The following is a 25,159-nucleotide window of genomic DNA, read 5'->3' on the forward strand; positions in this document are numbered from 1 at the left end:
TCATTGTAAAAATATAACAAAATATTTATTTTAAATATTATTATTGTAATATATTTATTTTAAATGTACAATATATATTAAAATGAAAATTTTAGTTTATTTTTGAAAAGTTTATAAATAATATAAAAAATCATAATAAAATTAATGAATTCAAATAAATTTTTTACAATTATAATATATAGAAGATATTATAATATATTCTCATGTAATCTTGAATTTATGTTTATAGAAAATTTAGCTTATTTGAAAATGATTGAAAAATTCTAAATAATTATAATATAGAAATAGTTATAATGACTATTTTAAAAAAACAAAAAACAATAATTATTCAGATAAATTAGATACACGAAATAAAAATAATAACAACAACAACAACAACAATAATAATAATAACAGTAATAATAATAATAATAATAATAATAATATAGTACATTTATTATTTAAACAATAGATTATTATCAATTTTTCATAAAACTTTAAAAAATTATGTTCAATATTTTATTAAATATAAATTAGTAGTTAAAGAGTTTAAAAGATAATAACTAAATAAGTTAACCCCTCCAGTTAAAAAGAGATTTTCATTGGTCTATGTATTCATTTGTATATTTAAAGTCAGTTGAGAAACATATTTCATGCGGATCTTCTTCGAATTGATAGCAAACATCACGAACGTTTAAACCTTTGACGCACGTGGTACGTACTAACATACGTAATTTAAAATTTGTATACTTAAGAGAAAATGTTTCGATGCAATAATTGATTCTAATGATATTATTAAAGAAATATAATAATGGAAATTTAATTAGTAAAAGAAATAATGTGAAAAAATGTATCTATAATCTTTTTTCATATTAATTATAAAACCGCCAAAAATCTTATTTAACAAGTGGGTACAGTCTGTAATAAAAAGATCCCAATCATAGCCTAGTTAATAACTTAAACAGTTTAATTGATTCAATCTTTATCAAATTAATAAAATTATTATTATAATTAATTTTAAATAAAAATTATTATTTTTCATTTTTATTATATTTATTATAATTTTTTTCTATTAAACGAATTCTTAATTTAATAAAATAATAAATATATATATATATATATATTTGTATATATATATGTATATATTCATAAACGCATGCGTATACCGTAAAAGAACGTAAATTTTAAGATCTAAAAACTATATTATAAATTGAAGAAAAAATATATTTCTTTTTTTATTTTTTTAAATATTTTTATTTTTTTCTTTTTTTTATTCAAAATTTTTACTATAATTTTAATTAAAAATAATACAAAAATTATTAAAATATTAATACAATTACTAAAATATTTTACAATATTGCATTAAGAATAATAAGATTATTTTATAAATATTTTCTATATATATTGATATCAGTATACATACTGATAAGTTAGAAATACAATGATGAAATCAATTGCAAAATATTGATTAAGCAAGTAAAAAGAATATATATATATAAAATATAAAAAAATTTATCTGTTTATTAGAGGTCAACAGTCATAAAGGGTTATTATTGATAATTCAGAAGAAATCTCAGGGGGGTCTACTATGTTTAATAATATAATGAAATTTTTTTCCATTATTATATAATACTATATAATTTTACTTTAATTTATTTTTATCTTTTATAATTAATTCAATATATAATTAAAAATTTAATCACAATAAAATAAATGAATTTTAATAATATTATTTAATAGAAATTTCATAATATTTAATAAATATAATATTTTTCAGATTATAATTAAAATATTTTGCAATATGCAAACAAACTCTTGTAATCGGATAATATCTCAGGAAAATAAAAGAGTTAAAGCATTCCAAAATAAATTGAGAGATGAAATAATAACTGGTCTTACACATGAATGTGGAGTTTTTGGATGTATTGCTGCAGGTGATTGGCCATCTCAAATTGATGTTGCTCAAGTAATTTGTTTGGGTAAATTTAAATTTTATTATAATTTGGATTTTTAGAGAACATTTGTATTATAATTATTAATTTATATATATATATATATATATATATGTACATAATATATCATACTAATATATATATATATATATTAAAATTATTATAATAATTAAAAAATACAATTAATATTAATATTAATAATAATAATATATATGATAATAAATTATATATACATATATCATGTTTATTTAGGTTTAGTAGCATTACAACATAGAGGTCAAGAAAGTGCAGGTATTGTTACAAGTGAGGGTGTATGTTCGAAATCTTTTCATGTCCATAAGGGCATGGGTATGATTAATAACATTTTTAATGATGAAAACATGAAAAAACTAAATGGAAATCTTGGAATTGGTCATACTAGATATAGTACAAGTGCAGCAAGTGAAGAAGTTAATTGTCAACCATTTGTGGTTCATACAGCACATGGAGCATTAGCAGTTGCTCACAATGGAGAATTAGTAAATACAGAATCATTGAGAAAAATGGTAATTAGAAAATATCTAAAAAGTTTTATATTAATTTAATATTTATTTTTAAAAAAATTTTGCTGATTTTAGGTATTAGGACGTGGAGTAGGTTTATCAACATATTCAGATTCTGAATTAATAACACAAGCACTTTGTTTAAATCCTCCTGAAGGTGAAGTTAATGGTCCAGATTGGCCAGCACGAATAAAACACCTTATGCAATTAGCACCATTATCATATTCATTAGTAATTATGCAGAGAGACAAGATATATGGTGTTAGAGATCCTTATGGAAATCGCCCATTATGTCTTGGAAAAATTGTTCCTATTGGTAATTTGGGTATGTAGAACTTATAATTATAATATATTTTATAATATATATATATATATATATATATATATATATATTCTATAATTATAAAATATTTTCAATATTATTATAATTTGCAATTATAATTTAGAATAAAAAAAATATTAGGAAATTTTGTTTTACATTTAGATAAATTTCTTTTTATTATAATAATAATAATAATGTTATAATAAAATTATATTATAAATAAAACATATCATATTAACAAATTTTTTTTATATATCAGGAAATGAATCAGATGATGATGATGAAGCTGAAGGTTGGGTTATATCATCTGAATCATGTGGCTTTTTAAGTATTGGAGCACGATATGTGCGTGAAGTATTTCCTGGAGAGATTGTAGAATTGACACGGGAGGGTATAAAAACTATTGATATTGTTGATAGACCAGATAAAAAGCCTCAAGCATTCTGCATTTTTGAATATGTTTATTTTGCACGTAGTGATAGTATTTTTGAAGGTAACATATAAAAAATATATCATATAATATATATATGTCAATAAATAAAAATTTACTTTATTTTACATAATAGGACAAATGGTTTATTCTGTTCGAATGCAATGTGGTCGAGAACTTGCTTTAGAATCTCCAATAGAAGCAGATATAGTTAGTTCAGTACCTGAATCTGGAACTGCAGCAGCACATGGATATGCCAGACAGGTGAATGTATTAAAATTTTTTAATTATAATAGTAAGTATCAATAATTATGAATTATTTAATTACAAATGCAGAATATAAATTTATAATAAAAAAAACAATCTGATAAATACAAATTACTTATTCTCAATATTAGAAAAAATTATCCATGTCATAAAAATTCTATGATTGAACAATATAACATGATTCTAATTTAAAATTTTAAAACCAATGAAATAATTAAATTTTTTTATTTTTTATTTTTCTTTTAATAAAACTTTTACCAATATATTTATGAATATTTTCTAATTAAAATAACATCAAAAATAATATATAATTTGAAGGAAGTTAAGAGCAATATTCATTTTTTATTAATTGATTTTGATAAATAAAATAACAATTTTCAGAAATTTATGTATCAAAATTGTGTATTGATACATGCATGTTTGATGTTAGTAACTACAAATAAGACATATGAAAAATATTATTCATAATAATGATTTATAATAATAAGAATTAAATATCCTATACTGATGGAACTATATAAAATATACGTTTTTGATCTTCTGTATTTTAAATGATATAATTGTTAATTAAATTTTTATTGAATTCAAGTTTATTTTATAATTAATTTTTGATAATTGTTTTATTAATCTTATCCAATGTAATTTTTAAAGATTGTTTTCAATTTCATTATTTCTATATCTAAAGTAATAATCTAAATTAATATTGTATTATATTAAAATATTTATAATTTTTAATATCATGAATTTTTAAAATCTTAACAGATGAAAAAAATTAATATTGCTTATTAAATAATATTGACATTAAATGATATTATTTTAATCAAAAAAATTTTACAAATATGTTGATAAATTTATTACAAAAAATTTATAAAAAATAAAGAATTTTAATTGTTATATTAATTTGTATTATTTAAATATATATTTTTTTCAACTATCTTTACTTTTGCTCTTCTTTTTTTTCATTCAATAAGATATAGAAGAAAAATTCTAAATTGAGTTCAAATTCTATCAGAGAGAAGGCTTTATTTTAATAATTGCAGCTATTGAATTTATAACTTCTGAATTTTTTTATCCAATTCGTATTTATCTAATATTTATTTTATATGGTATAAGTAGTTCATAAAAATTGATTTAAATGTGCAATTTATTTTAACATTAAAAAATTATATTAATATATAATTTTTTTTTATAAATTTTATAAGCAAATAATATCTTTAGAATAATATTATTAATTTGCAGTCTCAAATACCGTTTGCGGAAGTATTATGCAAAAATAGATATGTTGGTAGAACATTTATTCAACCTAGTACACGACTCAGACAACTTGGTGTAGCAAAGAAATTTGGAGCTTTATCAGAAAATGTAAAAGGAAAAAAATTAATTCTTATAGATGATTCAATTGTTAGAGGAAATACTATTGGACCTATTATTAAGTTACTTCGTGATGCAGGAGCAAAAGAAGTAATTTTTTTTTTTTATAAAATTGATAAAAAAATTTATTAAGAAATTTATTAAATGGTGTTATTAAATATTTGTCTTTGCAGGTTCATATTAGGATAGCTTCTCCTCCATTAAAATATCCTTGCTATATGGGAATTAACATTCCAACTAGAGAAGAGTTAATTGCTAATAAATTGGATAATGTAAAATTAGCAAAACATGTTGGAGCTGATAGCTTAACATATCTTTCAGTAGATGGACTTGTAAAAGCTGTAAGATTTGGTATGGATAATCGTGAAAGCAGTTATATTGGTCATTGTACTGCTTGTTTAACAGGAGATTATCCTGATGAACTTCCTAGTAATTTAGATTGGTAAAAAAAAAAAATAAACTGTACTTATATTTATATATTGTTAAATCATAAATTGCATTATATGGTTTTAATATAAAAAATCGTGAAATTTAATACAATTTTATATTTTTCTATGCATATTAAATCATTAATTAATACAATATCTAAAAGTAATTCAGTATTTAAAGATTAATTTAAATAAATGTTGTGTTATATTAATAAAAATTAGTAATATATAATATTACATTAAAAATTACAGTAATATATAATATCACAATATATAATATGTATAATATAATATAATATAATATTATATTATATTAAAAATTTTTTAAATATTAAATAAAGGAAAGTTCTTATTTTATTATAGAAATATTTTTATATCAATGAATTTGATATAAAATAATTTTTATATCATATATATCATATTATATCATATGAATTTAATATAATTTGATAAAAAATATTATGTTAATTTTTTTATTAAATTAAAAAAATGAAATCAAATAATATATACTAAAAATTAAATAAATATTATCAATTCATATCATTCGATCATTAATCAATTTATTTAATTAATCATAAAGAATTTTAAAAATAATTATCAATCATTTATATTATTTTTCTATAATATGTAGAATTTTAATGTCTTATATTTTTATATAAACATATTTTATATTATGTACAAATTTTTAAAAAACAAATACTAATTATTAAGAAATAAAATGTCATATTTTGTTTTTAATTCTGTTTTGTGTATCCCAAATTATATTTTTAAATTTTTTTTCACAATATTTTTAGTATATATTTTTAATTAAAAAACAGTTTATTGTTTATTGTTTTTCAAAGTAAAAATTTATTGTGTTCTTTTATGTATATGTATATATCTTCTTTAAAATATTAATTTTTATTAAATTAATTATCAGAATTAATTAATCCTTTTTGTGAATCAACATGAATATGGTCTGACTTGTCTAAATTAAAAGTTTCTTCTTTATGCTCATATATAGCAAATGGATTATCTTCATCAGATTCAGACTCTAATATTATGCCTTGAGATTTTTTTTGTTGTCTGATACGTTGTTTTTCTAAATATGAATGTAATGCATTTAATCTATTACTTCGCATAGTCTTCCAAAATAAAAGAGCTATAAAATAATATATCTTATAATTGGAATCACAATATAAACAAAATTATTAAATAAATTAAACTTTTAATACCTTCTGCTCGATATTGAAGTGGTATTCCTGCTTGTTTAAGTGTATATGAATTTGGAATACATTGATTATTTTCAGAATCACCAAGAACTTCTGTTCTAGATTTTATGAAGATTCTTTGCATTTTTAAAAATTTTTTAGTTTTAGCAAAATATTTAAAATTTGGAGCAATATCAAATACAGGATCACTCATTGCAGAATCATTAGTTTTTGTGAAAAACATATAAGTACCAACAATATCTTCATAAGTACCCTCATAAAACTAAAATTATCAAACAAAAAAAATATTATACAAAATCAATAAAATATTAATTTATCTATTATTTACCTTTCCATTAATTTGCATTATAGGATGTTCTGTATCTATACCAATCATATCCAATTGTAATTGTTTTTCATTAAATACATTATCATCAAGTACTTCAAATTCTACATATACGAGAATTTCTTCGCTATCTGATACTTCATCATTTTTTTCCATTATGATTATATGTTATATAAAATGTTTAATGTCTACTATATTTAATATAAATATTTAAAAAAAAAATTGTATTGAAATTTCATATTTTGCAATGAAATTTGAAATGTATCACTTACTAGAGTCAAATGCAAAAGATTTCCTTTATATCATAAAGGAATTTATCCTATCTGAAAATTTTGATTTTATCGAAAGTTTATATGTAGAACGTAATTATATATGAAATAGTTTTTTCGTCGATAAGAAATTTTTGAGAAAGTGAAAACAATTTTTAAAATTCATTTTTTCAATTTTGGATACAATTTTATCTATATTATATATAATTTTTTTTATTTAATGTAATATTTATTTAATAACTTGTATTCATACACCATATAGAAAAATAGTATAAATGAAAAAAAATATTTTTTTTTTAAATATATTTTATTTATATTTATTTTACATAACAAAATTCATTTTTATATATTATATTTATTTACGAATTTTTTTATTACTTAAAAATACTAAAAATAAAAAAAGAATGTTATAATTTGTTAGCTTGTTTAAACTTGTATAGCCAACATATAAATAATATACATTTTAGGGAATTTTTTTTATTACAAGGCGAAATTTCTGTTTATTATACATGAAATTCCCCTTCATTATATATGAATTATATATAAAAGATAATTGGCAATTATTTTTTTGTTTTAAACAATACTGATCTATAGTATTATCGATTAAATAGATAGAAAAAGTAAAAAGATTTTCATTGAATTAAAAAAAATTGATTATAAATCATTATGAAAATGGAATAAGCAAAAAAATTAATTAAAATAAATATTATTGAAAGAAACCAATCAACTAGCTTTAATACATCATAACAAAATATATTCAATATATCATATAATATTAAAAATGAAATAAATAGAGAATATATAGAAAATAAATAGAAAATAAAATCTATAAAAAATATTATTAAACATAAATAAAAAATATAACTAAAAAAATATTTTTTCATTTATATTTTCCTATTATGTATAGATATGTATAAATATGAATGAATAATATATAATTATATAATATTTATTATATTTAATATTTTTTACAATAGAATAATACAAACTATTTATTATTTACAATAGAATTATTATTTACAATAGAATATTAGAAACTAAACATTTAAAATTTATTCTATATTCTATTATTATAAAATTATGTTGAAAAGAATGAAAAAGTATTAAAACTTTAAATGTTAATTTCATTATATCCCTAGATATCCCTAGATGAAAAATGCTGAAACATTTGGTATTTAATTTTATTCTGAAAAATAATTGCTTTATATGTAATTCATTATGTTCTATACATATAAATTTTCAATAAAATAAAAATTTTCGGAATGTTATGAAAATTTATAATGTAAAACGAATACTTTGCATCTAATTGTGTTGCTATTTATATAGAAATATTATACGTTATTTTATTTAATAATAAATATAAATAAATATATTTATTTATTTATATAGAGTAATATATAACTATTATTTTTTTTTATTTTTTATATATATAATTTATATATTTAAATAATTATTTATCTTGTTTATATCTAATAATTAAAAAGAAACGCCATAAGATTTCCTCCATTTTCTTAAGATTCATTCTTAAGATTCTTGAGATATTAAAAGAACAGTTTTATTTAGAAATTTAAATGGTAACTATAAACTGAAAATATAAATTTTTTATCTTTCAATATAATTATTTCCTTTTATTTTATTTTAATTTTATAAATTAAATTTTTATACTTTAAATAAATAAATTTGTTTAACAATGTTCAAATTGGTTATTGGCTTACATTATATAAAGCACGTGTATAAAATATTTTTTTTACTATTATATATACTATTATATATACTATTATATATTATTAAATTATATTTATGAATATTAAATTATAAAATCAAAGAATTAAAAAAATAAAAAATATTTAATTTTATTTTTTATGATCAAAGAAAATTACTTAAAAAATTATTCAATCATTATGTTGTCAATCGTTATCATTATTATTTATCTATGTTAAATATATAATTTTCTATAAATTATTTAGAATATAATAGTAATATATTTTAAACAAATTGAATTTATTTTTATTTATTAATTTAGATGAAAAAATGGTGAGACATAATAATCGTTTACCAGAGAATCTTCCACAATTACAAAATCTTATTAAACGAGATCCTGAATCTTATAAGGAAGAAGTAAGTTTTTTAAATTAAAATATTATTTAATAAAATTCGATGTAATTTTTTATAATTTTTCAGTTTCTTCAACAGTATCAACATTACAAATCCACTTTGGAAGTTTTTTGTTTAACACCAAATAAGTTTAATAAAAATCTTGATGAATCAGTCATTTTTTTAGCACAGGTAACATTTTGAAAATTAATATAAAATAATTCATATAAGTCTAAAAAATTAAATATGATTTTGTTATTATTTTTTATGATTATATGAGATTTTTAAATATTAGAAAAAAATTTTTTTTTTACAGGTATAATTGACAAAATATATGAAAAAATATATTTAGTAATATTGTATTATTTATTATTAAGGAATTTTTAAAAATAATTATGGAAAAATATTTGGAATATATAGATGGAAAAATCATATGTCGCAAGAAAGTAATAATGCAATTATATTCATTAATTGGTTATTCTGATGAACCAATGCCTTATAGTATATTTATTTATGGTCATGTAGCTACTGGAAAATCTTTAATAGTGCAAGATATGCTTTCTTATTTAAAATATAATGTGGCTATTATTAATTGTATAGAACATGTGAACAATAGATATATATTTGATTATATTTTAAGTGATTTATCATTGAATTTTAATAATTTATCAACTAATAAACAAACATATTATAAATGTGATAATTTTTTGGACTTTATAATAAATCTCAAAGAAATTTTTATAAAAGATACTCGTCCAATTATAATAGTACTTGATAAGTGTGATAAATTACGAGATAATGATGTTAATTTATTATCTGCATTTTCAAAACTCAAAGAATTATCAAATGTCAATGTTTGTGTAATATTTATAAGTGATATAGTGTGGGAAAAGTTTTGTACTAAAATAAGTATTTATAATCCTATTAAAATTTATTTTTCACAATATACACGAAACGAATTTATCGAAATTTTATTTTCAAATAAATCATATGATCATGATAGTATATTTTATAAAAATTATTTAAAACTATTTCTCTCTGTATATTTTCTATTCTGTCGAGATATTAATGAACTGCGTTACATGGCCAAAATAAATTTTTCTAAATATGTAAAACCTATTGAAATTGATCAGACTAAAAGAAATGATACTGTTTTCTTATGGAGAAATATTTCTGCTACTTTTAAAGCAAATCTAGAATTTATTTATTTACGAGTTTCTGAAAAATTTACAAATTCTGATCAATTATCTAAAGATATTGAATCAACAATGAGATTAGCATTAAGTTTTGAATTACCATATTATGCAAAATATATGTTAATTGCATCATATCTTGCTTCGTATAATCCTGCAACACATGATAAATATCTATTTATGAAACAAAAATTTAAGAAAAAAAGAAAAATTATTAATAAAAAAAAGATAATGTTAAATACTTTTTGTGGACCTTATAATTTTCCAATATCTAGGATGATTGCTATCTTTTGTGCCATTCTTATTGAAAAAGTTGATATAAATGCTAATTTACTCTCACAGATTCCATCTATGTGTCAACTTGGTTTGCTATCAATTGTTGGAAATTATAATTTGAATGAGCCTAAACTCAAATGTTGTGTATCATATGATTTCATTCTTGTCATATCTAAAACTGTTGGATTTAATATTCAAAACTATTTGTACAATTTTATATGTTAAATTGAAAATGTATTGACTTAAACATTTTTGATTATATAAATTTATTTATTTTAATTTTATGTATTGATTAATTTAAAAAAAAATAAAATATTAAAATTTATGAAATATTATTTTTTTTTATAGATACATGTAACAAAATATATAAATGAATTTAATATATTGCATATATAAATTATTATTATTTTATTTAATTATTTTATCATTTCTAAGCATTATATTATTTTATTGTATTAATACAGGTGGCTCATTGTTATCCATATGTGTTAGAATCATTTCCTCAAGAAATTATTGATGTACTCAAAACATATAATATGGTACTTGATAATGATATGCGACTTGTAAGTATAAAATAAATAAGTATAAAACTAATAATAGTTAATAAAAATTAAATTGACTTTCTTCTTTATAATTAAAGTAAATTTTTTTTGTAGACATTTTGTAAAGTTTTAATACAACTACGTAATAAATCTCTCTTAGAACCAACTGCACTTTTGAGTTTATTTTTTGAACTTTTAAGATGCCAAGATAAAAATTTAAGGCAATTTCTTGAAACACATATTATTACTGATATTAAAAATGTGAATTCTAAACAAAAAAATGCAAAAATTAATACAACTTTACAAAATTTTATGTTTTCAATGTTAAAAGATTCTAATGTAAAGGCTGCAAAAATGTCTGCAGATATCATGATAAAATTGTATAACAAAAATATTTGGAATGATGCGAAAACGGTAAATGTTCTAGCAACAGGTTGTTTTGTTAAAGCAACCAAAGTTATGGTTACTTGCTTAAAATTCTTTTTGGGAACAGATTCAGAAAAACAGATAAGTGAGGAAACTGACAGTGATAATGAATCAAATATTAAGGAAATTATGATGGCTAATAGAGTAAATAAAAAAACAAAAAAACGAAATAAAGAATTAACTAGAGCAAAACGATTGTTAATGGTAAGTCAATTAGTAAATCATATAATTAAATAATTATTATAGATTATTACAAATAACATTGCAATTTGTTAATAATGAACATTTTGAATTTTCAATATTTTAGAAATCTAAAAAAAAAGAGATGAAAGCACCGAGATTTAATTTTTCGGCATTACATTTAATTCATGATCCACAGGATTTTATAGAAAAATTATTTAAACAATTGGAAAAAAATAATGATAGATTTGAAATTAAATTAATAACATTGGATGTAATTTCAAGACTTATTGGTTTGCATAATTTATTTCTATTAAATTTTTATCCTTATTTACAAAGATTTTTACAACCTCATCAAAGAGGTAATTTTTTTTATTATTAAAAATTGTATCAACTTTCTGTGCTAAATTTGAATAACAATGAATATATAAATAAATATGATATAATTGTCTGTCTTTCTCTTTTAGAAGTAACAAAACTTTTACAATTTATCGCTCAAGCATCTCATGAACTTATACCTCCTGATATATTAGAACCAATTTTGAAAACGTTAGCAAACAATTTTATTACAGAACGTAATTCAGCAGATGTCATGGCCATTGGGTATGTATATTATGTATACGTGCGTGTATATTAAGTAAAATATACATTAAGTAAAATATAATATATACATATATACATATATATATACATTTAATAAAAACATATATATATATATTGTAAATATGTATATATATATTTATAAGAGTTTAATGTTTTTGAAAATTATATTATTTCAATTAATATTAAATTATTTTAACATTACTTATAGATTAAATGCTATTAGAGAAATATGTATACGATGTCCTTTAGTTATGAATGCAGATTTATTACAAGATTTAGCGCGATACAAATATTATAAAGAACGAAGTGTAATGATGGCTGCACGTTCTTTGATTGCTGTATTCAGAAATTCAATACCTGAATTATTACATAAAAAAGATAGAGGACGTCCTATAGAAGCAACTATTACTTTAAATATTCCAAAATATGGTCAAATGTGTACTAATGATTTTATACCAGGAGCTGAAGTTTTATTTGACAATGAGATTGACAAAGTTAAAGAAATTTCAAAAAATAAGATTAAAGACAATGTAAGATATTAAAAATAAAAATTACTATTAATTAATTAATTATATGTAATTAATAATATAATAAATTAATTAATAATAATAATAAGAAATCTTATTGAAAAAATGGTTTACAGATTAGAGAGGATGATTGGATAAATGTAAGTTATATCAATGATGAAAACTATAACAATGATGATAGTAACGATGATGATGATGATGATGATAATGATGATGATGGTGATGATGGTGATGATGGTGATGATGATGATGGTGATGATGGTGATGATGGTGATGATGATGATGATGGTGATGATGATGATGATAACAACAGTGATATCGATAATGATAATGATAATGATGTTTTTTATAATAATGATGAATGTGGCAATGATAATAATGAAAAAAAAGAAAAGGAAAAGAAGTTGGAAGAAAAAGAGGAAAAAAAGAAATTAAACTTATTTGTAAACAAAAATGATAATGAAATTTTAGATATTTATAATATTAAATCTAATATGAAAAATACAAATAATATGAATAATAAAAATGCTATTGATATTATGAATGAAAACAATACAAGTAATATGAATAATAAAAATGTTATTGATGTTATGAATGAAAACAAAGATATGGAAAATAAATTATGTACAAATAATGATATATATATAACTAATAATTTTAAAATTAATTATACAGACATAGAAATTGATAATATTATGAATCGAAATCAACAAGAACAATGTAAACTGTTAACGAAATTTGAAAAAAAACAATTAAAAACAGAAAAAAGAAAAAATGCAAAATTGAAAAAAAAAGATATCACAGCAGAAAAAAGAGAGAAGGCAGCTTTGATATCTAATGAGCGACTATTAAGTGATGAAGATTTTAAAAAAATAGATACTGCATTAGCAAAACAACAAATAACATATACTAGTTTAAAAAGACTTCATTCTAGTGAAAGAGAACATGGGGATTTTGTTAAATTGATCGATATAGAAAATATTTATAAAAAACGAAAACACGATAAACAAACTCGGATTGAATCTGTGAAGGTTAGTTTTAAAATCTCGAAAAAAAAAAATAGAAAAATTTCGAGCGGAATTTCAATATTTTATTCTATCATACAGAATTCTGAATCCCATTTTGGGACTGATAATGTTTGACTTTGTATAGATAGATTCAATAATATTCAAAAATTAGACACAATCAGTATTATTTATATATATATATTTCATTAAAAGTTTTAATCATCAAAAGTTTTAATTTAAAATTAGATTATTGTTTATGTTTTTGTCTCAAATTTCAAGATTATAAGTATTGTAAGAATATTAAGATTCTATCGAAATTCCATTCGAATTTTTGCAATTCATCTCAAAGTTCACGATTTAAATTATGAAACAATTTTATTTTTAATTTTAATGTTTTTTTTTGTTACAAACTATGAAAAATTAATTCATATTTTTGTATTTTTTATTAATTATTATTATTACTAATATTAAGTTAAAGATTGCAGAAAAACTTTTTGATTTCGATAATTTTTAAATATATAGATGACGAGATTTTGAACAACTTTTTCTTATAAATATAGTTAGTTTACGAGATATTTGTAAATTGATCTTTTAAAAAAGATTTTTATAAATAATTAAAAGAAATTACAAATAATTAGAACAGTAGAATTTCACCTATACATATATATATTTATTCATAATAAGTATGTCACTACTTATTTTTCATTAATATAAATATATGATGATAATAGATATTAAATACTTGTAAAATAAATAGATCAAAAAGTTATTTTCTCATAAATTATGGTGAATTTGAAATATTAACTACTAAGTTTAAGTATTTTACAAATTCTTTGGATCCGTGAAATACGAAAAAAAAAAAAAATATAAAAAATTTTTGGACAATCGAAATTACAATGAACTGAAAGTTTTTTAATATCTTAAAAATTAATGGATATCCAAAGTTAAAATTTTATATTTGAGGTTTATCCTGCCTTTTTTACAATTTTTCAAAATTTTATGTTGATTAATCACTAGAATTTTTAGATCATTATCCAAATTTTTATTTCAGAAACTAAATTGAATTGAATTTATTTATTTATTTTTTTCATCTTAATTAGGAAAAAATGGATTTTCTAAATATATTTTTTTTCGAATTACAAAATTATTTTTTAATTTTAAAATATATATAAATAAATTTTTATTTTTTAATTTTCAATTTGAATTCGTTTTTAAAAAATCGAAAAAATTATTATTATATTCTTTGAAGTTTTTTTTATAAAATAGTTATCTTATTTTGGTATTATTTCAATTAATGGAGTAATAAATTGGAAAAGACAACGATTATTTTTAAATAAACTACATTTTCTTGATTGATTGTATTATTATTTTTCTATTATTCTATTGTATTATTATTTATATTTATTATTTTTATTTATCACTTATATTTATATATATTTATAATTAAATTTTCTATTCTATTTTATGCAAATTTAGAAAAAAATTATACTTAAACAATTTTTACAATGTACTATTTAAAATTGTTTAAACTTAGATGATTTGAATTTAAAATATTATCCTATGGATTTTTTAAATAATATTATTACAAATTATAATAATATTTTAATATTATGTGAATTAACCATTTCTTCTTGTTTAGAAAATCATTTTTGGCTTGAATAGCAATATTTATAAGCAATTTTTTCGGTTATATTTACATAATAATAATATACATAATAAGCATTATTTTTAAATTTTGAATCCACCAATTAAATTTATTATTATTTTATGATTTTTTTGTAACAAGTTATACTTAAAAAAATTTTGCAGATATGTAATAATATTGCTAGAATCAAAAATTTATATTTAAAAAAGGAATTATATTAAAATGAAGGAATTTTTTGATAATGAAAAATTTAATTACTACTAGTTTTCCTAAAAATTAAGGATGAAATATAAAATTATCATATTAGAATAATAAAAATAATTATTCATTTTTTCGTAACATATAATAAAAATTAAGTTAATTATAATTTTATATTAATTTCTGAAAATTTATATCACGATATAGCTGTTGTTCGTTTATTTTAAAAATTTTTTTAAACATTGAAGATATTTTCTTCTCAGAAAATAAAAAAAGAAAAGAAAAATAAAAAGATAATATAAAATTTTTCCAATTATATAGTATAAAAATAAATATTATTGTATAGTATAAATATACAATTTTATAAATTTATTTCATCACATTAATGATTTTGCTATTAATGATTGCATATTATAAAGATAATGACAAAATTGGAAGTGAAAAAAATTTGCACACAAGTTTATAAAAGTCATTGTATAATCAAATATTTATACAAAAATTATTCGAAACGTAAATTATATAAACATATTATTTACAAATATAATTTTTGATTACATAAAAAAGAACGATTAAAACATATTGCTTATAAATGTTTTATAGTAAGTTTAATTCTTTTATAGCAATATTGTATCACAATTTAACATTAGAAATTTCCATAATTTTTTTATCATAAAAAAGATTTTTATGTAAAATTTATTTATTCAATGAGAAAATATAATAATATTGTTTTTTGATACAATGCAATAATTTCGTTTTTTTTTATACATATGTAGCTTTTAATCTTATTATTTGAAGTTTTTTTTTTAATGTTTTTTTATTTTTTTCTTGAATGGATAGAAATAATTTATCATATTTTTGTATTTTTTATAATTTAGTTATATTTTTTAAAATAAATAATATTCATAAAAAAATCATACTACAAATTTAATTAGATATAACAAAATATATTATTAAGAATGTTAAAGTATTAAGAATTCATAAAGTTTTAAAAATATAAATGACATTATTGATAATAATATAATTTTAGAGCTTACCTAAAACAATACATAATAAATAGAATAATAATAAATATTCTCTATAATTCTCAATTTTGATTTTTTCAAAAATTAAGATATAAATATTAAAATTTTATTTTATATTTTTTACTTATTTGTATATATAAAATAATGCGTTATCAATAATTTACTTGTTTAATTGAAAATTATCCAAATTTATTTGTTCTTGAAAATTTTTAAGATTGATTTATTTGATTTATTCGAAAATGAAATTTAAACAAGAAAATCTCCATTTTTTTTTTGATTCATTTTTGTATATAAAATTTTTGTGTATAAAATCATTTTCCTGTATCTTTTGTTTTAAAACACTTTTATTTATTTGTTTATTTATATACTTAATTTATTTTTTTTTTTTATAGAAAGGACAAGAAGGAAGAGAAAGATTCGGTTATAAAGATGGACGACAAAATCCACTTTGTAGTAAAACAAATCGCGAAAAAAAAAAAACCAAAGCTTTTCAAATGTTAAAGCATAAAGTAAAAGGAAAAGTAAAACGTTCTTTTAAGGAAAAACAAATTGCTTTGAGAAATCATTTATTGAGACAACGAAAAATGAAATAATATATATTCATAAATATTATGTTGTATGTATATAAAAATATAAATAAATAAATATATATATATAATTATTATATATTAATATATTTATGGAATTCTTTTGTGGGGACTCTAGAGATTAAAATAAATACAAAAGAAGCTATGTAAAAATGTAAGTTAAGATTTATTTATTAAGTTAAGTAATTTAATGTTGTGAAATGAGAAGAAACGAAGTATAATGATAATATAACGCAAATATTGTCATAAGATATTGTTAAAATAATTTACTGATTAAATAAAATCTGACTATAAATATATATTTAATATTACAATTTATTATTTGAACTTTATAATTTAAACTTATTTTGCAGAGCTGTATAGAGCTATATAAGAGTATGTTTGATTTAATAGTAAAGAATATATTAATTTTATAAATATAATTACGACAGAAAATCCGCGAAATTAAATCTTATATTTATTTCTTCATAGAAATATAATTATAATTGAGATAGATTAGAGATACAATGTATTTCTTTATTTCACGATTTTGAAGCTCCAAAGTTCTTATTTTAATGTTATCTTAATGTTATTGATTCAGCACAAAAAATTAATATTAATAAAATAAATAATATTAGTTAAAATTAAAATTATAATAGTAATTAAAATTCAATATAAAATCTGAAATAAAGTATAAAATAGATTGTTTTATAAATTTAAACGAAATATAAAATTTCATATTGGAATATATTTATTCTGTAGAAATAGAAATTACTATAAACTAATAGTTAATTGAAACGATAATTTTATATAGAAAATATTGTGTTTTTAATTTTTTATATTTAATGCAATTGTAATATATTATAATTATAAAAAATTTATATTTTTAAAAATATCAATCAAATGAATATTATTTTATTTTTACATAAATTTAAAAAAACTAAATAAATATTAAAACAAAAAATTACTTTTATCATAAATTATGAATATATTTTTATTTTGCAACTTTTTATATAAAATTGTTTTTAACTATTTGATCAAATATTTAAAATAATTTAAATTTATAATATACAAATTTTTTATGCATAACTATAACTATTGTGTTTTATCTTGTGTATTAATTTATTTTACAATTTTGATCAATGTGAAATAAATTAATTTTGAAAATTTTATAATTTTGTAAATTTAAAAAAAAATGATATTTTCAATACAGTTATACATAGAATAGCATATATATAGATATTGGCCTCTATATTATATTTCTGTACCGTATCTAGTAAATATTATTAATATTAATCTCACAAAATTCAATCTTAAAAATGTTAAATTGTAGAGATTTCTAAGATAATTTCAAACAATTTTTTATATTCTATAAATTTTTATTTTGATTTATTAAATGAATTAATGAATTATTAACAAAAAAGATTAATTATTGAGTAGATTTGTTGTGATACTGAATTATAATATAATATTATTGATATATGGATATATGCCACTAATTAAATTTGAACAAGAGTTCAAGTAATATATGTCGAAGTAAATGTATCCAATATTTATTAAAATTATTTCTTATTTATGAATAGTGGATTAATTAGTTATTATTCGTATAAGACGAATGAATTAATTGAAATGATCGAATCATTTAAAATAAATAATGCAAAATTATAATACAAAAAGGTGAATATCGAAATTTTTTAAAATGAATGATAAATAATATTTGGAATAAAAAAATAAATAATAAGTTGTAATCTATATTAAATTAGAAAATATCATTATTTTTAATTAGATTCAACTATCATCTCATTTAATTACAATTTCAAAATAAACTGGATTATTAAATTAATTTGATGGATTTGCGCATAATATTATATATATATATATGTAATATATTATATATATAATCATATAATATACTTATATCACTTCAAAAAATGAAATTTTTTATATTTTTATTTATACAAATTAAAAATCTATTATTTATATATCTAATAATTTATTATTTAACAAAGACTTATTTCGATTATAAAAATATCGATCATAAATTATAATAAATTCCATTGTACATAACATGATTTCATTTTCATTTTCAAGTCATAGATAAATCATTGTTAGAATTATCTATTTGTCAAATCTATAGGAACAGAATATAATTCTCATAAGATTTCGGATAGAAAAATTGCATATTTTAGATAAAAACTTACTTTTTTAAATTATTTTCACATATACAAGAAAATTAATGAATGATGAAATATTTGAATAATGAAACAATTTAAATTCCACAGATAAATGATAGATTATGATAGATTATAATAGATTATGATAGATTATGAAATCATTGATAAATTTTTATTTTTATTTCAATCATTCTCAATATTTTTTATTCTAATACAAGATTACTAAATCATAGAAAAATAATAGTCAAAATTGTTGAATCTTGCATTAATAATACGAATTAATATTACATGTTTATGTACATTCACAAAAAAAATGTTTTGCAATTATTCTTTTTTATGAATATATGAATGAAAATTCTTTAATTTTTTTTATTTTTAATATACTTCATTTATATTTATGAGTATTATATCACTTTTATTTCTAATATGGAAAAAGCAAATTAAAACAAAGATAAAGTAATATTGCCTTAGCAATTAAAAAAATTGTTGATTTAATTTTGCATTTTCCAAACAGAGTTAGAAAAAATTTGACTAACGAATGATGAATAAGAAATAACATCACATTCAACATAATATCTAATATCGAATAAATATTTATAACTGAATATAATATATAGTTGAATGTAATATTGAATAAGTATTGAAAAAATACATATCGAATAGTGTATAATATATTTAACGTATGTAGATCACAATATTTATCTAAGAAAAATTTTGTGATTCAATTCTGTATTATGAGAAACTTGATTATTGATATCAAATGATAATAATGCAAAGTAAAGTAAGTATTCTTTGATATTAGTGCTATATTTTTAATAAAAATAAAAAAAGAAAAATAAATTGCATAAAAGAAATAATATTGCAATAACAAGAGAAATATATATTTTTCTTATATATATTTGCTGCTATTTTAAACATTATGTACAATTATGAATGATAACTTATTTCGATCTAATTCATTTCAATCGTATTAAAATCAAAAAATAAAATAAATCTTATATTGAAATTTGTTAACAATACAATAATAGTTTATATTTTTTAATAATAGTTTATAAAAATATTATTAATAATACTTTTAATTTTTTCTGTATAGAATTTAAAACTGATAATACAATAATAATATGCTTCTTTTCCATTCTAGATGACATGTAAAGCCATTACTAATGATGCTAGACATTGCAGTGTTTTTGATATACTATACTATACTATATACTATATCTACATACTATACTGTACTATATATGTATAATATATACTATATATTACTTATAATGTACTATATATTATATTACAAATCTTGTATTTCTTATATTAATGTTTAATCTTAATTCTTTATGTAAAATTTTATTTTCATGAATTTTCTATAATGAATTACAAAATTTCATTTTGATAATACCAATTCAGAATATGTTTTAATACATTTTACATAATTTCCGCAATTTTAGAATTTTAAAATTTAATTAAACATCATACATAATATAATTATTATCAGTTATATAAATAACAACAATGTATCATTATTTTTTAATTGCCGCAATGCAATCAATTATTATACATAAATTTAAATTTAAATATATATGAATAATAAATATTAAATATTATGATGAACACTGTCCAATAACTAGAATGGAGAATACATTATTCTTATTGTTAATATATAATTTTTATTTCTTAAATATCTGGTATAAATGCCTAATATAAATATCAGTAATTTCTCCATGTTTTATCATTTTTGAAAATAACAAACAAAATACTTTTATAAAGTTATTGACATTGTTTATAATTATTATCACAATTTTATTTATATAGGATTTAAATTAAATTCTAAATAAATTCAATAGAGAATATCAACAATCTTATCAAAATTGTGTACACTTTTAAATCTTCTAGATATCAAAATTGCTAACTGTCATTCAAATATAAAAGAATTGGTACAATGATAGCAAAGAAATTTCTCCTTTTGGTAGACTATATATCAGCTGTAATAAATATATGTTAATTGTTAGTTTAATCTATGATCATAAATTTAATATACAAATATATTTCATTTATTCGCTTTAGAGTTCCCATAGATAGAAGGTATTCGTATAATAATAATCATCCATTATATCATATAGAGTAATATATATTTGTAATTTCTAGATTTTTCTAAAAATATATCGAAAGTATACATCATCTATAATTGATAAAAATATATGTTATATCTACATTGAATTGTTTTTGTAATAACTATTTCTTTGTTTTTTGTTTTTTAAGACAGTAAAAACAATATTCGAAATCTCTTTAGTTCGTTACACATATACATTTATACTATATATATATATATATATATATATATATATATTTACTTCATTTAATATAATATTGTATCATGTTTTGGATTTAAATATGATATGTAGTTAAACATTAAAGATTTTTCTATATATTAAAATTGATAATTTATATAAATTACCACTTCATAGAGCATCATTGACAAATTTCTCTGATATTAATTTAAAGAATTTACATTTAATTATTAATTTCATTTAAATTTAATATTTTACTATTTAAAATCTTCAAGATTGTTATTATAAATTAATATAATTATTATAATTACCTTTATTTGAATTATTATTGATCCTATTCGAGTAAATAATGATATATTATTCATAAATAAAAATAAAATAATTTTTTATGAATAATGAATGATTATTAGTCAGATAAAATATTCGATATATATTTTCGATTCTAATACTTCGTGATATATTCTCTCTACATCTGCTGACATAACATACTCATGTTGACAAAACCGAAGTAAAATAAATGGTCTTGAATGGTTGTTCCTATCTAAATATTATTTAACCCATATTAGGCTCAATAAAGTTCTTGTTAATCCATCTTGCCGTTCGAATTTTCATAATTGTGCTGCGCTAGCTTGAAGATGGTGGAAGATAGGTAGTATGAATAATCTTTCTTATGTTAAAAGGCAATTAATATATCGAATCATATGTTCTAATTTTTCATACTTCTGCCATAAAATCCTGATATTGTGTTTACAACTCCAGTTGTTTAGCTAATTTATAATAATTTTTTTTCAAGCGAGTTCATCTTTCTACCTGACCGCATGAATTATCCAATTGAATCCAATTATATTATTTCAAAACAGTATATTAATTATATAACGTTTGTCGTTGTTGTTTTCTCAAAAATAGATTTCACAATTTTATTTTTCGATCGGACGTCGCAAATATATTCTCTATAATTCAAAATTTGATAAATCACTTATTTATCCAAATCACTATTTTTAATTAAATAGCATCCAATGCGTATCGGATTCTACCATGCGAACTGAATACCACCGAACATTTTAACTGGATCTTCTAACATTATAAACCAAAACTTATCCTATGTTGACCTATACACAACTGTTTAAACTACTATACGCAACATAAAATGCTCAAAATATGCCTACTCTGAGCATATCTATTTTCTTACACCGATTAAATTAAGAATAGACTAATGTGTGACAGTATTTCTAATTTTTCTTTTGCTAATAAAAAGTTCGGGCAAATTTATAGTGATTTTATCTATAACTAGACAAGAAATACTGATGTTAAATTTATTATATAATAAATATTGATAAAAAAGAAAATTGATGTGTTCTTAAGAAGGTGAAATCTCTGATATCCGAAATATTTTATTTTATTATTATATACTAATATAATGGTATTCCATATTTCCATTTCATGTAATTTTTCCAGTACGAGAAGATGATTTTTTGTGTCATGAATTCTTTTAATGCGATGGAAAATCTGTTTTTGATCGATGCATCAGATTTAAAAACGTGTCCACATGATAATAGCGAAGATTCATGGTTTTCTTATATCATGTAAACTCTCTCAAGCTAACCTATAATTTGTTTCGAATACATCCAAAAATTGGATTGCGTGAGCATGATAATCAAATCTTGTAATAATCTAATAAAGATTTATTATTCTAAACTATTATTCAATGAATAAACGTATCTCTGATTTAATCCAATCCTTAGGAGTTCTTTAGGAATTCAAAAATTGGCAATTTTATTTGCAACAAAATTATCAGATGCTACTGCTGGATAATAGCAGGGAATGCGATCGGTCATAATAATGAAGGAAGATTTTTTTCTCTTTTGAGCGTGCATCTTCTACCGTGGCTGTTATGTTAAAATTTTAAAATTCTCGAACTGCGTGATGTTTCTAACTCAATACCTGTGACAATTTGTTTTATGCTTTCTTGCATATACATTTGTCATATAACAACCTACGCCTCATATCCATTTTTTGAGTGCTATAAGCATTACTATACGATAGTTCGAATTCTTCGAAAAATTTCTTAAATTATGTTAATGAGATTAAATATATATACTCGCTAATACTTTTAATTAAGCTTTCATCTCTGCCAATGTAAGGACAAAAATTTGTTTATTGAAATTAGATGGAAGAATATATCAACGATGCTAAAATTGATAGTATTTAGAATGCTGGTTGTTACAAAGTCGGTCATGATGCCGTTGGATCGAGAATTTGATTCAACTTCACAAGCTGATGATTGCATTGATCTTTGTTCTTTCAGATCGAATCAGGAATGCATTGGCGGATCTTTAATGCTAAAGTGAATTCTTTTTTAATAATAATGATTCTTGATTGATGTCCACTGGATACTGAATTCACTTTTAAATATTTATCTTTTGATTGTATCCGATTCAAAGGACTAAATATTAAAGTCTAAACTAAATGATTTTGAATATTGCAAATGGAATATCTGAACTGATAGTATTACTCGATTTACTGTTGTAGAATTGTACAATCGTTTGTCTTATAAAAATAAACGAATGATAATTTACTTTAATTGTTTACGGGTTGATTGATGACTAATTGTAATGATTTTAATTGTACTAATGTGCTACATTGTTGCTGAATTCTATCTAATTTAAATTTATTTTATTCAAATTGATTTAATCTAGAAGATGTCTTGTCTTATCTTTTTCTCCAATCATTATTTTCCGTGAAAATACAAAAAACTAAAAGGATGTTAGAGAAACCAAGAAGGACGATTTCGAAAGATGGACCCTCATGAGATCGCGTCGCAGTCCGTGGAAGTTAAAACTGCTGCGATCGCTTTCATAATTCATCGCAAGACATTAGGAGCGCAAATATATCTTGTGAATTATTTCTAGAATATTAAAAATGCTTATGTTGTTGAAAATAAAATCCAAATTATCTAATCATTTCACAAATCTTGGTTTTGTCTTTAATATATTCTATATATTACATAATATAAACAGACATAAAGTCAGTTAGAACACATTGAAATAAAATAAAGATTAATTCATATTATTGGGTTGGCAACTAAGTAATTGCGGATTTCACTCATAGATGGCTTCAGTTGAATTTTTAGGTTTGCTGGCGTAGTCCAAATGTAAAACACATTTTGTTATTTGATAGTTGGCAATTCAGCTGTCAATCAGTAAAAAAAGTTTTTTGATCGGTTGCGTAGTTTTCGTTTGGCATTCATTGAAAAATGGAAAATCAAAAGGAACATTATCGTCATATTTTGCTTTTTTATTTTCGCAAAGGGAAAAACGCATCGCAA

General features: G+C 19.6%; 4 protein-coding genes and 2 long non-coding RNA genes across 8 annotated transcripts; 4 read left to right on the forward strand and 2 right to left on the reverse strand.

Moving 5' to 3' along the window:
• Positions 1–555: 555 nt before the first annotated feature.
• Positions 556–5,319, forward strand: LOC412619 (amidophosphoribosyltransferase). Of its 2 annotated transcripts, none has more exons than XM_396074.6 (8): positions 556–693; positions 1,757–1,958; positions 2,184–2,476; positions 2,549–2,798; positions 3,055–3,288; positions 3,362–3,489; positions 4,732–4,953; positions 5,037–5,319. In XM_396074.6, the coding sequence occupies exons 2-8, from the start codon at positions 1,781–1,783 to the stop codon at positions 5,307–5,309; spliced, it is 1,578 nt and encodes a 525-aa protein (XP_396074.2). In that variant the 5' UTR covers positions 556–693; positions 1,757–1,780; the 3' UTR covers positions 5,310–5,319. The 2 variants fall into 2 exon arrangements, with proteins under 2 accessions (XP_396074.2, XP_026295323.1); XM_026439538.1 differs by lacking the exon at positions 556–693 and adding an exon at positions 1,437–1,455.
• Positions 5,320–6,017: 698 nt separating this feature from the next.
• Positions 6,018–7,215, reverse strand: LOC100576506. Of its 2 annotated transcripts, XM_026439540.1 has the most exons (4): positions 7,100–7,215; positions 6,831–7,018; positions 6,506–6,764; positions 6,018–6,432 (listed from the first exon to the last, which is right to left on the reverse strand). In XM_026439540.1, the coding sequence occupies exons 2-4, from the start codon at positions 6,981–6,983 to the stop codon at positions 6,200–6,202; spliced, it is 645 nt and encodes a 214-aa protein (XP_026295325.1). In that variant the 5' UTR covers positions 6,984–7,018; positions 7,100–7,215; the 3' UTR covers positions 6,018–6,199. The 2 variants fall into 2 exon arrangements, with proteins under 2 accessions (XP_026295325.1, XP_026295324.1); XM_026439539.1 differs by having other exon boundaries at positions 6,831–7,157.
• A 1,904-nt stretch (positions 7,216–9,119) lies between these two features.
• LOC552280 (protein SDA1 homolog) lies at positions 9,120–17,695 on the forward strand. The gene is made up of 10 exons (XM_026439713.1): positions 9,120–9,214; positions 9,278–9,382; positions 11,124–11,222; positions 11,316–11,831; positions 11,935–12,169; positions 12,275–12,410; positions 12,619–12,940; positions 13,054–13,367; positions 13,494–13,968; positions 17,202–17,695. The coding sequence occupies exons 1-10, from the start codon at positions 9,128–9,130 to the stop codon at positions 17,400–17,402; spliced, it is 2,490 nt and encodes an 829-aa protein (XP_026295498.1). The 5' UTR covers positions 9,120–9,127; the 3' UTR covers positions 17,403–17,695.
• Positions 9,179–10,922, forward strand: LOC113218653 (origin recognition complex subunit 5). Its single transcript, XM_026439712.1, has 3 exons — positions 9,179–9,214; positions 9,278–9,382; positions 9,507–10,922. The coding sequence occupies exon 3, from the start codon at positions 9,586–9,588 to the stop codon at positions 10,882–10,884; it is 1,299 nt and encodes a 432-aa protein (XP_026295497.1). The 5' UTR covers positions 9,179–9,214; positions 9,278–9,382; positions 9,507–9,585; the 3' UTR covers positions 10,885–10,922.
• A 3,603-nt stretch (positions 17,696–21,298) lies between the features above and the next one.
• LOC113218654 lies at positions 21,299–23,079 on the reverse strand. The gene is made up of 3 exons (XR_003304384.1): positions 22,555–23,079; positions 22,146–22,462; positions 21,299–21,528 (listed from the first exon to the last, which is right to left on the reverse strand). It is a non-coding gene; the product is annotated as an uncharacterized LOC113218654 (long non-coding RNA).
• Positions 23,063–24,803, forward strand: LOC113218655. The gene is made up of 2 exons (XR_003304385.1): positions 23,063–23,199; positions 23,290–24,803. It is a non-coding gene; the product is annotated as an uncharacterized LOC113218655 (long non-coding RNA).
• Positions 24,804–25,159: the final 356 nt, after the last annotated feature.

Source organism: Apis mellifera, linkage group LG3 (assembly GCF_003254395.2).
Source record: "Apis mellifera strain DH4 linkage group LG3, Amel_HAv3.1, whole genome shotgun sequence".
Lineage (NCBI taxonomy): Eukaryota > Metazoa > Arthropoda > Insecta > Hymenoptera > Apidae > Apis > Apis mellifera.

What these genes read in the sequence shown, in the direction of transcription:
- LOC412619 (XM_396074.6), top strand. Translation starts at nt 1,781, where the DNA reads ATGCAAACAAACTCTTGTAATCGGATAATATCTCAGGAAAATAAAAGA. An exon ending in TGCTCAAGTAATTTGTTTGG is followed by an intron (nt 1,959 to 2,183) that starts GTAAATTTAAAT and finishes ATGTTTATTTAG; the next exon opens with GTTTAGTAGCATTACAACAT. An exon ending in GTGATGCAGGAGCAAAAGAA is followed by an intron (nt 4,954 to 5,036) that starts GTAATTTTTTTT and finishes TTGTCTTTGCAG; the next exon opens with GTTCATATTAGGATAGCTTC.
- LOC100576506 (XM_026439540.1), bottom strand. Translation starts at nt 6,983, where the DNA reads ATGGAAAAAAATGATGAAGTATCAGATAGCGAAGAAATTCTCGTATAT. An exon ending in TAATGCAAATTAATGGAAAG is followed by an intron (nt 6,765 to 6,830) that starts GTAAATAATAGA and finishes TGATAATTTTAG; the next exon opens with TTTTATGAGGGTACTTATGA. An exon ending in ACTTCAATATCGAGCAGAAG is followed by an intron (nt 6,433 to 6,505) that starts GTATTAAAAGTT and finishes ATTATTTTATAG; the next exon opens with CTCTTTTATTTTGGAAGACT.
- LOC113218653 (XM_026439712.1), top strand. Translation starts at nt 9,586, where the DNA reads ATGGAAAAATATTTGGAATATATAGATGGAAAAATCATATGTCGCAAG.
- LOC552280 (XM_026439713.1), top strand. Translation starts at nt 9,128, where the DNA reads ATGGTGAGACATAATAATCGTTTACCAGAGAATCTTCCACAATTACAA. An exon ending in CTGAATCTTATAAGGAAGAA is followed by an intron (nt 9,215 to 9,277) that starts GTAAGTTTTTTA and finishes ATAATTTTTCAG; the next exon opens with TTTCTTCAACAGTATCAACA. An exon ending in GCAGATGTCATGGCCATTGG is followed by an intron (nt 12,411 to 12,618) that starts GTATGTATATTA and finishes CATTACTTATAG; the next exon opens with ATTAAATGCTATTAGAGAAA.